Here is a 12694-nt window from a genome sequence, read left to right as displayed (position 1 = left end):
TGTCGGGTACAAAACGTTACACTTTTTTCGACAATTCAGGCTAGAGAAACAAAACGCTGTTGCCATCTAGAGTTGACGTTTATCCAATGACCTAAAGGAATAATATTCCTTTCAAGTTTTTAACCTTCATCACTACTGGCATAAAAACAAATACATCTTCAAATCAGCATTGAGCATTTTTAATCTACACTGGTGGTCTTAAAGAGGTCGGAAAAGTTCCACATTCCTAAGGCAGGTGCCCGGATGTCCGTAAGACAGGCATGCAGTGTTTATTACCCAGACCACGTGATGCAGTCTCACCAGATAGTGATCACGTGACTGACCATGGAGGGGTCACGGGCCAATGTGACCAGGCTGGGATGTGAACTCACCGTTTAGAGTTCTGCCGCTTCACATTATAATTTTCCACGTGATACGCTACTTCGTTGAGCTATCATTTGTGGCCAGGTCGCTTCTTAAAACGAGGTATATAGCTCAGTGGACCTTAGCCAGTAAAATATAATTACTCTTTGGTTCTTTAGGTAAAGTGACGCAACAACAAGCGACAGTCTTCAGGTGAAAGAATCGGACTGCAGTGGACGAGGCATTATATTGACCCGAGAGGGGGGAAGGGAGGGGGGTTTGCCGCATCGGGCAAGAGGGTGGGGCCAGCGATTGTGAGGAGCTTGTGAGCATGAGAGTGCAATCCAAAGGACCTGTGAGCATGAGAGTGCACCTGAAGACGGTCGCTTGTTGTTGCGATCGAAACGTTGTGATCTATGATTTTTTCTACCTACGTGACTTCACCGAAAGAACCAACGAGTGTGGATTCCTGTAGTCACGAAAGCTTCAAATCTAGATTAAAATATTATTTTATATTTTTGGTTCCTTCGGTAAAGTCACGTAGCAGGGAAACAATAAAATAATAAAAATACAAAACAATACAATTCTCACGACGTTTCGACTGCAACACAAGCAATCATCAGGTGTGAAACGTCGTGATAATTTAATTGTTTTATATTTTTATTATTTTATTGTTTCCCTTCTACGTGGTGACTTTACCGAAAGAACCAAGAATATGAATCCCTGCAGTCACGAAAGCTTCAAATCAAAATTTAGTTTATTTTAATTTGTTATTTTTAAGGTGATTTTTTTCACCTTTCCTTTGCACTCCTATCGTGTTTCTGTATTGTTTGTTATTGTCACGTTCGGACCTGCTTCTACTGGACATCTGTGAAAAAGAGCTTTATAGCTCATCGGCTTCCTCCTGCAGTATAAATAAATATTCTGACTCTATACGAGCAGTCGAAAAGACTGCGGTTAAAACGCACTCCCCCCCAGAACATTTCGGGCAACGGCCCTCTGCAATCGTTCACTGCCAGCATGTTGTACGCCCCCACCCCCACCACCACCCCCGGTAGGCGGTTGCGATGGTGCAATATAATCAACGCCACCTCCTGGGAATTGACATTCGAACATTTATTTGGCGAAAATAAAGAAGCGAAGAGAATGCCAAATCACCCGCTCCGCCCCGCCCACCCCCAAAGCCGACCACGGAGTGGCGGCGCGCATTGGAGCGAGGATCGCAGGCGGTGCGTTTCGTATCAATTTATGGGGCAGTGAGGCTCGTGTGTGTGTGGCAGCCGTGTTAATGGCATGTAATTATCTCTGCAGTATTGAAACAAAAACCTACATTTAACTCGGATTTTAAATGTAAGCTCTCCGCACTTAAAATGTTGGAGCAGCGAAGAGTTCGGTAAACCCCGCAAAAGAGAGCGCAATGTGCCCCGCACCTCTGGTACTCTAAGTTCAAACCCAGAACCAAGAGAATATGATAACGACTAAACGCTATCCTATTGAACCAGTGAATTAAACAAATAGTTTGGTGCTGCTGCTGCTGCTGCTGCATTGGCAGTTGTGTACAAACATACAGAAAAAAAAACTCAACGCATTGGCCAAAAACGCTTTAAAAAAAAAGCTTTAAAAGGAAAAATAGATAACAGGAGACGTTTCTGGGAATGGCCCTTCTTAAGAGCACGTGTGCAGTTTTATTGACGAATGTATCCAGCAATAATAAGCCAATGGGGAAACTTGCAAAACAATGCCTATGCACACATTATATAAAAACTCTAACAAAACCCAATGTCAAAGTACAAATTAACTCTTTCCCATTCCGATGACGTATGTGTACACCATCAGTACACAAGCATAAATAACGTAAATAAAATAACTTCATCAGGGCAGAGGCTCCCACAAGGCCATGCGGGAGGGCGCGTGGCGCAGTGTCGTATCACCTGTCATAGAGTGTGGTCGTGCTGCTACGGTTCTCTGCAGTTAGTACCATGAGGTTGAAAAAAACGGCGCTACTACACCTCTCTTAATCAAATTAACGTCGAGCCGCTCGCGAGTTCTGAGATTCAGCAGTGAGCGGAACCCCCAAACCACCCTGCAATTTGCAGACGTCTCGGAACGGTAAAGGGTGAACAACTCCCACACGCGACCATGTGTGACGTTCCGATTCTGACAAAAGGCTCGACTTGCCAGCACGGAATCTGGCCGTGTCCTGCAACCGGAAGAGCTGTGCCAGTCTCAACCTTGTTCAGGATAGGACTGGCTCTCGCCATTGTAATGTGGAATGTCCGCAACTTTTCACAGGGTCGCCGGTCCTCCCGCACTCGCTCGAGACGCTCTAACGTTACTCTTATTATGAACACCCCCCACCCCCCACAACTGCCCCCCATCTCCGGTTTTTATTTCGTAGCGATGATGAGCTAAGTTTGGTTGTGGCCATAAAAACAAAGATGGTCACACGGCGCATCGCACGCTTTCAGATACGCTTCTGCGGCCGTCTGGAACGCTCGGTGCTACGGCACTTTTAAATCATCGAGATTCACAAACTCATCACTTTAGAATTGCTCCTTGTGTTACGTTTCTTGGCCTTCCCCCCCACACACCTCCGATTATCGTGGTTGGCTAGGTACGGCACGAAAGAAGTTCAACAGACGTACAGTGCGACGCGCGATGACACGCGGACCAGGCCGAGCGACGATGAATCGCGCGGCTTCAAAGTCACTCCTGCCCATCAGCCGTCGTTCCTCTGTGAGCCGGTACCAATTTGGGACAACAAAGGGGGCAGGTTTACGTCGTCGCCATCATTGTCGACGACGACACACATTGTAAGTGACAGCCCGGGTGGGCTGGCTTGGCGTAATAGTACGGAGCACTAGAGCCGATTTTTGTTCCACGGTCTCAGCGGTTGCCTCAGCTGTCACACCCGTGATTAAGAGTACATGTTCAAACGTGTACACGCACGCAGGATGCAAAGATTACCCAAACTGACGTACCAGAAAGAACAACAGCCGCCGCCGTTCGCCACCAAGCGGCGGCGTCAACACAGTGCCTACGCCAGGCTAGGTGCACTTGGGGGCCACATGAGGTGTCAGCTCACAGGTCGTGGGACAGACCCAGGTGACATGGGTTGAGCTATACTAGATATCCTACTCGATATAACATACAAAAACAAAGATGAACAGACTGTTGGGGCATGTGCTGTTAGCGAGCACCTATGAAGGCCAACACCACGCCCAGCCACCTTTGTTTCCCTAGTGGCAATGTTTACACACCACACCAGGTACTCACTTGAGGCTCAGTCGACCTAGAGGAGGCCCAGGACCGGTTCTGATAATCGTCACTGGTGTTGGCGGTCGTGAGCGGGAATCGAACTCGGGTCACCAGGTTCATAGCGCGGCACGCTTAACCGCTACACTACCGCTACCCATTCCCCCCTTCACGCACACACAGATTTAATGTCAGCATCCATAAACTAATTATGTACCTTGTCACAATGTGATGGCTAAAGAGGCTTTCCTGCCCAGGCAAGTCCACAACAAAGGGGCCATTCTCACAGAGGTCGTTGTTTAAAGATACTAAGAATTAGTTGCGGGTGATTTTCACATTTTCGTCGAGGCTATGACACCTGCACACGATGAAACAATGTCCTAATGTTTCGCATTATTTCCCGGGACCTTTAACGTTTGCCTTCGCAGCAGATCACAGTTTGTCGACGTTGTATCTGGCTTGATGTGAAACTTCCAAACACTTGAGTTTCTCAATGGCGAGAGCGATGAGCAACAGGCTGTCTAAGTCATGACATGTATAGTGCTACCAATGAGGTGTTTTATACGAGTACACACACGAGCCAAGCATTTTATCCGTGTACTTTGACATGGCTAAGCGGTCGCGTGCCCACAGCCTGCTGCAGAAGTTCCCGGTTCAAATTCGGCAGCCGCCCTGGTTAATACTGCGGATTTAATAGCCAATAAACATGTGCCGTCTGCTTGATAGTGGACTTTAAATATACCCTGACGTCACTGGCAAGAGCAGACCACACTGTGTGCCAGCGCCGTGGTCCGAATTTTGTGCTCCAAAAATCCGCAAATTACTCAATTGGGAACAACAACCGCTACCAACGGCGCTTGTGCCAGGCTATGTGCACGTTAAGGCCACATAAAGTGACGAACGCCCGCTGGCAGGAGGTCATGGAACAGACCCAGGTGTCATGGGTTCACAATTGGGAACACACACATACGGCAGCAAAAATGATCATGACATAACGTCACACACCGAACTGAACGGACAAACATCCCAATGCAGAGCCTTCACGAAGAAGCAACTTGAAACCCATGAAGGCTGCCATTCGTAAATAAATAAATGAATGTTGAACTTCTTTCGCATCGTACGTAGCCAACCGCGAAACACAAAAATCAGTCCTACAGAAGTGCCTTTTCAATCCAGAAATAAACAGTGATTGCTAAAAACAAATTTTTTTATGGGCGGTGAAAGGCTTCTCCTAGAGCCGTGGGTCCCAAACTGTGGGCCATAGACCACCGGAGGCCCCGTGAAGCGCCGACGCAAGCCGACGACGCATGAATGGCAGGAAGAGGCCTCCAAGTAAACTTCCTGCGCTGGATCCAATCTCCCCCCCCCTCCCCTCCGGTCTTCCGCAGTTCAGGGACACGATTTGCGCAAGAGGTGCCCCCCTCCGCCGCGTCCCTACCCCCCCCCCCCCCCGTCCCCCCGTTTTAAAATAAGAATCCGCACACCGGCGTGACAAGCGGCGTTTCCCTCAGCCCCTTCCGGGGGGGTCACCCTTCCTCATCCCCCCGCTTCGCCCCCCCCCCCCCCCCGTCCACACCGCGTCTCCCGCATGCGAGCCGCACGGTGGGAGGGAGGCGAGTTCTCACCGGAGGGGGAAGCGCGGTTAAATTAACCGACCGGTGTTTTTTATTTATTTTTAAGCATCGTAAACACACACACAAAAAAAAGTCCTTTGTGAGCAGCGGGCGTACAGGTGTGCGCCGTTTCGTTGTTAGGCAAAGGGCTATTTGGAAGGGACCACCACTGCAGGCTTCGTCACCCGCCTTTAAAACACAGGGCCCCGACCCCTATACGTGTGAGAAACAAGCCTCGGAAGCAACAAATTTATGAACAACTTATCCGGTGATACGGCGTTGGCAGTGATGCCCTTGCACAAGTAAAACGAAACTCAACACGTTCATCAGCAACAACAACAACACTGCATGTGGCCTTAAAAGTAAAAAAAAAAATAGTTGACGTTTCGAGCAATGGCCCTTCAGAGCACGTGACATAACCAACGACATCCTGGCACGCGAGCGCAATGGACGCGCCATCACTTCTGGTTCAAAAAGTCTACGTCGTGGCGACCACGAGGATGGGTTGACGGATCGGTACGGAGATGTGCACAACACCCACACTGGCCAGGTTGGCGAGGTGGCGTACAGTGGAGGGCAGAATGACAAGTCGGTTGCTACCAACCTATCCCCTGCCGCGCCGTTTGAGCGGGGGGGGGGGGGGGGATTTCCTTGTTTGTGTGGCCTCTGTCCAGGCAATTTCCTCACTTTGCTCCACCGGGTATAACAAGACTCATGATAGATAGATAGATTATATACAAATATTCCAAATGAAATCGTGTGCAAAAATAAAATAAATAAAAATCTGGAAACCCACCAAGGCTTTCCCTGCATCAAGCGAGGAGGATTGTAATGGAAATACTGACAACACGTATTAGATATGAGACTTGATTTCCATGTTCTCAGTTTGCAGCGTTTGCCTCTGGCTGTTAAACAAAGTACACACGAACGATGCAAAAGACATGCGTGGCCCATTTGACATCATCCCAAAAACCTCTGATTCCTATGGTACTCACTTTGTTAACCCCAGAGAGATGTAGGAGGGGAGGGGGCTCATTCATCCCGTGATGTGCATTTAAACTCAAAACTTTACCTATGAGACCTGCACTCCCTTACCAACTGGCGGGCCATTTAACAACCCGCGTTTGATTTCTGCGCCCAGTTTAACGTTGGGCTTATCGAAACGTACACTCCCGGGGGTTCACAAAGAGTCAGGCCAGGAAGACCATCCGTGGAAATCTCCAATTAGGGCTACAAGGGGACAATCGTGTTACAGTCCCGAGGCTTTTTTCTACGCGTGACAACGTACATTGGGAGCGAGCGGTGTTTTGCAGACTTTTGAACGCTTCGATTCACAAAAATAAAAGGACGCGAGAGAAACAAAAAAGTTCTGTGTTGAGCCAAGCCGTGAGAGCTGGCGTGGCTGCCAGCAGGGGTGGGGAGGTGGACAAGGTGGAGCCGTACGTATGCTAATGTGATAACGAGGAAAAATGATACATCGCTGGGGAAAAATAACGAGCGTCTCTCAGTATTTTAATTGGTGTCACTTCCAAAGCGGATGTGGGCTGCTTGCAGCCACTACCAGCCACTGAGCCGTGTGGATTAGTTTGCAAAAAGGCCCTGAAAGAGCTTCCTAGAATTTTGGGGCTATGCCACGTTTGTGTGTGTGTGTGTTTTTTTTTTGCGTTTGTTATTTTGTAAAAGCTTAAGGGCCTCTAATGTAATCGCTCCTTTCGCTCTGCTCTGCGATTATTCCTTCGATTCCAGTGAACTGCGCTGTGAATTCTGATCGTACTTGACCACCTTTTTCGGCACTCATTCTACGAACATGGTCCACGGCGCCTCCACAAGGTCACCCCTCAGGCTGAAGCAGAAATTAGTTCCCCCCCCCCCCCCCCCCACTGCTGTGCCGTGTAAATATCATCGTCCCCGGGGGGTGAGGCAAAGGTATCCAGGTGGTGAAATGGCCGCACCGCCCCAAATCATATCCCCTTTTTCCACCACGCCGGCTGTTTTTCCACTGGCCTTCTTCTGCCGGGTCGAGCCAGAACCAAACCGTCAAACTCTGGCCTCACGAGGCGTCCGAATCTAACTGTGGGCCCAAACCAGGGCCAAGGGTTGCCCCGGTGTTAATCGACTCGTTCACTGCTCGTGACGTCAGCGGTACGGCTCAGCTTCCGCAGTAGAAAAATTATCTCACACCTCCCTGAGGCACGCCAGGTTTGTTTTAGCATGGCCTCTGGTGTGGATCCGATGTATGTACGGTATGTTGTATGCATGTTTAACTTCTTTCGCACTCTACGTAACCAAGTGTGCTAATTGTAGGTGCGGGTTGTACTATGGAAAGCAGGTGCTGCTCGTATGCCATGCCAGACTAAAAATTTAAACAAAAATCGAAGTGATTTCCTACTCAATTAATCAGAGGCATTGGTGCTCACCTCTTGTTTATAGCCCTGCTGAGCATGATAAGCCACTTCGGTGAGTTATCATTTGTGGCCAGGTCACTTCTGAAAAAGAGCCAGTGGGCCTTACCTGGTAAAATAAACTACTTTATAGTTTTTATTTTACATACGTTGAAATTCTTTCGCAGCGGACGTATCGAAACGCGCTTACATGGAGGTGTGTGGGGGCGGAAGAATAACAAAAGTTGAGCCGTACCAGACGAGCCTCTGCCCACGCCTCCCTCGCCGAGTCCCTTGCTCATCCTCGACGTCCCCGTCAGCTCCAGGTCGCCCATGTCCTCCGCAATCTCGCTCATGCTGCGCGCCGCCGGGATTTTCGCCTGCGTCGACAAAGATACGCAGCGGCAGCAGCGGTCAGACCCTGGGCGTTCGAGGCGCTACCGATGGAGGCGAGAAGGGGGTTGTGGTTGGGAGGAGGGGGGGGAGGGGGAGGATGCTGGCGTGACCAAAGCATCGTCGGCACGTCGCTCCGAAGCCGCCCTTGCACTCACGGCGCATGATCCACATCGTAGTTCGTAAGAAAATGATTGGTTTAACACGTAGGCTTTTCTAAACCTGTATTATGGAATACAATTATTGTCTACGGACTTGATGCAAAAGTCATGTGGCGCAGACTCCACACCGCTACGCTCGGGCTGGGACGCTGCCGTGAAGGCGTGGTTGGTCCAGAAGGTCACCGGTTCGATGTCCCGGCGTGGCAGTTGAAGTAATTGGCAAGAATCTTGAATCACCACCCCCCCCCAACCCACAGTACACCATAGTCGATCGGTAGGTCGCACGTGGTGGGGTAAAGTGTGGGTACTCCCACCTCTTGCGAGACGTCTGACCGGCATGGACGAGTCGGCCAAATACCCTCTTCGAGGGGCAGTCTATAGAGCTCACGAGCAGTTGTGCGAGCAAAACATTTCAGGACTGCTCCTTTAGCTCCACTTAGAAACTTTGGGGCGCCATGGTGGCGAGATGTGAACTACCTTGCCTGGTGTGCAGGAGGTCGTGAGTTTAATCCTGACTCTTGATGCTCTGCTGTATGTGTCAAGTTTGCATGCCTCTCTCGTTCTCCTCGTGGTTCCGTAGATTTTTTTCCGGGTCCTCCGGTTTTTCCGTGCACATTTAGAATCAGGTATTTGGCTGCTATAAATGTCCACACGATGAGCCACTTCGTTGAGCTATCATTTGTGACAGCCAGGTCGCTTCTGAAAAAGAGCTGTATAGCTCAGTGGGCCTTACCTGGTAAAATAAACATAGTTCATAGTTTTAGTTTAATTTAACTTGGGCTAAAAGCGAGCCTTTGTCGCTTTGTTAAGACGAGCCAAGCAGTCCAGTTGCTGCCGGCTTGGACCAGGTTGTGATAACTTTTTGGCTGTTTGTACTCTTTCTGTTTTGGTGCCATTTCCGAATTTGTTTATTCATTTCTGATTTAGTTTGGTAGTCGGGTGTTTCCATTTGCTTGGCATGTGTCTGTGTGTGTTCGGCTTCTTTGGCACCGTACGTAGATGACCGCAGCACATGGGATTTGGTCCTTTAGATATAATTAATCTACAGCGTTGTGGGATGCTGTTGACATGAATGACGCCGCATCAAATTAAAGTATTATTATTACTACCATGGGAATAACAGGCCAAGCCCACTTGCTCTGTTTGAGAACCAGGGTGGGGGGTGGGGCCTCCCCCCCACCGCCGACTCCCCCCCCCGGCCCCCCCCCGCCGACCCCCCCCTCCCGCCGCCCCCACCCCGCCCACACCGGTGGGCATGGGGACCGCGGCATAATTTCACGCGGGGGGGAAGCCTCTCCTCACCTTGTTCTGCTTGCGGTCGAGGTAGAACTGATGCTGGCTTATGGCCATAGCCCACACGGCCTTGATGAGCGACGGGGAGCCGTACCAGGAGTGCACAACGATGTCACCCTGCCCGAACGAACGGCGGCTCACCGACGCCCTGCAATAAAAATAATGAATAAACACAAAGGAAATAAAAAATATACAAAACCGCACGGAACAAAAGGAAAATGACAAAATAGATGGGATTTCCAGGTAGCCTTGTGGCTGTTAGCGCGTTAACCCCTTTGCATAGTAGTGCTACACGGCAAAGAATGTAACTCATGCTTGACAACATATGTACGGTTCCTTCCCCTGAACCTCCAATTAGCACGGTTGGCTACGTACGGCGCGAAAGAAGTTCAACGTACATGCGTACAGAAGAGATGCTGTCCATGCAGCACTCACGCGTTTTTATTCACGCCGGCAGTTTTCAAACAACGCAAACTAAACAATTTTTTTTTATTTTACCACGTAAGGCCCACCGAGCTATATAGCCATTTTTAAGAAGCGACCTCGCCTCAAATTATAGCTCAACGAAGTATCTACATATGTATCCATAACCTGTTTCGCACCGTACATAGCAAACCATGCTAATCGGGGGTCGCTTACCGCGTGGAAATTTATTGCAGCCAAATACTCTAAATGCACGTCGATTCTAAATGTTTAGGGAAAAGCCGGATGGACCCGGAGAAAAATCTACGCAACCATGGGGACAGAGACGTGCAAACTGCATATCTACAGCAGGCATCAGGGTCGGGATCGAACACACGACCCACTGTATACCAGGCGAGGGAGTTAACATCCCGCAATCGTAGCATCCCCCCCCCCCGCCGAGCGTAACCGGGAGATCACATGGCCGCACGTCCGAACCAGAGTTCGAGACAATGATATGCCCTGCGGAGACAGCTCGCGTAGTCGGCCGAACGCATAGCCCTCTCCCGCCCCTGCCCTCCACTTCCTCTTCCGCAAGACATTCACGCTCTTGGACAAAAGACGCGCGCACGCATTCTCAAAAAACCTGGCCGGGTGGTTCAGCAGAAAATAGCAAAGCGGCTCAGAAATTAGAAGGTTGACCGACGATAAAACTAAACCAAGCACTTTTTTGGATTTTACCAGTTAAGGCCCACTGAGCTCAAAAGCTCTTTGTCAGAAGCGACCTGCCACAAAGGATAGCTCAACGAGAAGTGCCTTATCATCATGTGAAAATGTACAGCAGCCAAATACCCTAAATGCACGTTAGTTCTAAATGTGGAGGGAAAAACCGGAGAAGCCGGAGAAAAATCCACATGATCACGGGGAGAACATGCAAACTCTAAATATACGGCGTCAGGGTCGGGACCGAACCCACGAACATCCTGCATACCCGGCGAAGTAGTTAACATCTGGCCACTGCCATCATCATCATTGCACGGTCGGCAAACTAAGTCTCTGCGGGGCAGTCAACAACAGCGGTTGTTTCTTTGGAGGAGAGACTTGCCACCACCATCGGAATGTTGAATTTCCACCAATGGCTCTGCAGGGATATCAACAGACGAGATGAGCAAACCGCCTCTATGCTCGTTTGAGCAGGAACGCACGCTTCGACTTGACGAGCGTATTCTCAACAACCCGTGGATGCGGCTCTCTCTCTCTCTCTCGGGGGGGGGTGGGTAGCGGGAGTGGGCGTGCCGTGCGCCTGCGCTATCGACCAAGTTAACCATGTGTCCTGAAAGCGCCGACCATGCTGTAACACGAATCCCAGCCCATTTACTGGAGTACCCTTCAATTGAGCAGTCCACTACACCAGTGAGTATCTGCCCCCCGCAAAAAAAAAAGCTCTATATACGCGCGCGTGTGCTCTTTGCGCACGCGTATGTGTGCGCGTGCGCGTATAAATGTGCACGTGTATTACGCCCACGAGTCATCGTCACGGTAAGACGTACGATTTTATATGATAAAAATACAAGGAGGACGTGGCATCTACAGGATGTGAATTTCACGTGGGATTTTTACAATGACAACGATGCCAGCGTAAAATGAAAAGGGATATGTTTTAATTACCACCGAAGAAGGGCCATTATGCAAAACGTCACCTATCATCTGTATTTCCTTTCAAGGGCACGGTGTTTTTGATGTAACGTGTTTAGTTTTATGTTTTGCAAAGTTGTCCTCATTCCCAGCGGTGGGGGTCCGTTCTGAGCCAGTGGTGTACATTTGACATTTCCAGTTCTTTCGCACGCAACATACTTTTGGAGCAACCGCGGATGACCACGGTTCATTTTGTGGCAATGCAACGCTCCTCGTATTACCGACTGCAGTGAGACAATGGGCCCCGAGTTGTTACCCCCGACCGGGATTGAAACTTGCAACCATCATAGTGAGCCAAGCACTCTTATCACACGTATGCTTTTAACCACATCGCTGCGAATCAGCTCATAGTGAGCGCTTGTTTGTGCCAAGCAAGGCCCCACAACAGTTTAACACGTAGTCTTTCGCGACCAATATCATCCATAACACAGGTTTTTTGGGTTAGATCGCGTAAATATAAAAATGTGTCGTTAAACCCGCCACCACCCGACACAGCCAATTAGTAAGGTTTGCCACGTAAGCAGAAGATGCCAATTCGTTACTAGTACATATTATAAAAATTGTGAATTTGCTCTCCACCACACCGGTGTGTTGTACTAGTAACAAATTGGCACATTTTTTTACGTGACAAACCTTACTAATTGGCTGTGTCGGGTGGTGGCGGGTTTGACAACACGTTTATATATTTACGTAATCTAACCCAAGGCCCCACAGTTTAGGTTGGAGTTCTCTTGCCCGCAACATCTGGCAATGCTGCAGCATGTATTTAACAAGCTCGACTCTGCCGATGAGACCCAGAATCGTTGAAGGCAGTCCAGAGTTGGTCTTGCTTAAAAATAAACTCTGCTGAAGAATATCAGCCTGCAAATGCCAATAGGCTCGATGGACTAGAACGTATATTTAGTTTAAATGTGGGGAGACATAACAGGGTGTTCTGTTGGTGCATACAGCTCTGCTCATCCAAATATTGAGACTTACGTAAAAAAAATTGAGGAATCGGAAACAAAGATAAACGTTCACAGTATAGTCTTCAACGTACTTTTGGGGCAAGTGCTGGTAGCGAGCACCTATGAAGGCACACGAGGGGGTGGGTGGCCAACACCATGCCCAGCAGCCTTTGACTCCCCAGTGTTTAAACCTCATACCAAGTGACTCTTTT

The 12694-nt window shown here is 49.3% G+C and overlaps 1 protein-coding gene across 5 annotated transcripts in view; it reads right to left on the bottom strand.

Moving 5' to 3' along the window:
• LOC116952250 (uncharacterized) overlaps positions 1 to 12694 on the bottom strand; it is a 285282-nt gene that overhangs the window by 31021 nt on the left and 241567 nt on the right. For all 5 annotated transcript variants that reach the window (XM_076074171.1, XM_032971438.2, XM_076074168.1 and 2 more), the window contains 2 exons: positions 9448 to 9586; positions 7848 to 7971 (listed from right to left, as the gene is read on the bottom strand). In XM_076074171.1, coding sequence (XP_075930286.1) covers positions 7848 to 7971; positions 9448 to 9586 — 263 coding nt within the window. The remainder of the gene's footprint in view (positions 1 to 7847; positions 7972 to 9447; positions 9587 to 12694) is intronic.

Source organism: Petromyzon marinus, chromosome 46 (assembly GCF_048934315.1).
Source record: "Petromyzon marinus isolate PM22_M1 ecotype Great Lakes invasive population chromosome 46, UKy_Petmar_22M1.pri1.0, whole genome shotgun sequence".
In the NCBI taxonomy this organism is placed as follows: domain Eukaryota; kingdom Metazoa; phylum Chordata; class Hyperoartia; order Petromyzontiformes; family Petromyzontidae; genus Petromyzon; species Petromyzon marinus.
The sequence above is the reverse complement of the archived record's forward strand: the minus strand, read 5'-3'. Positions and strand labels throughout refer to the sequence as shown.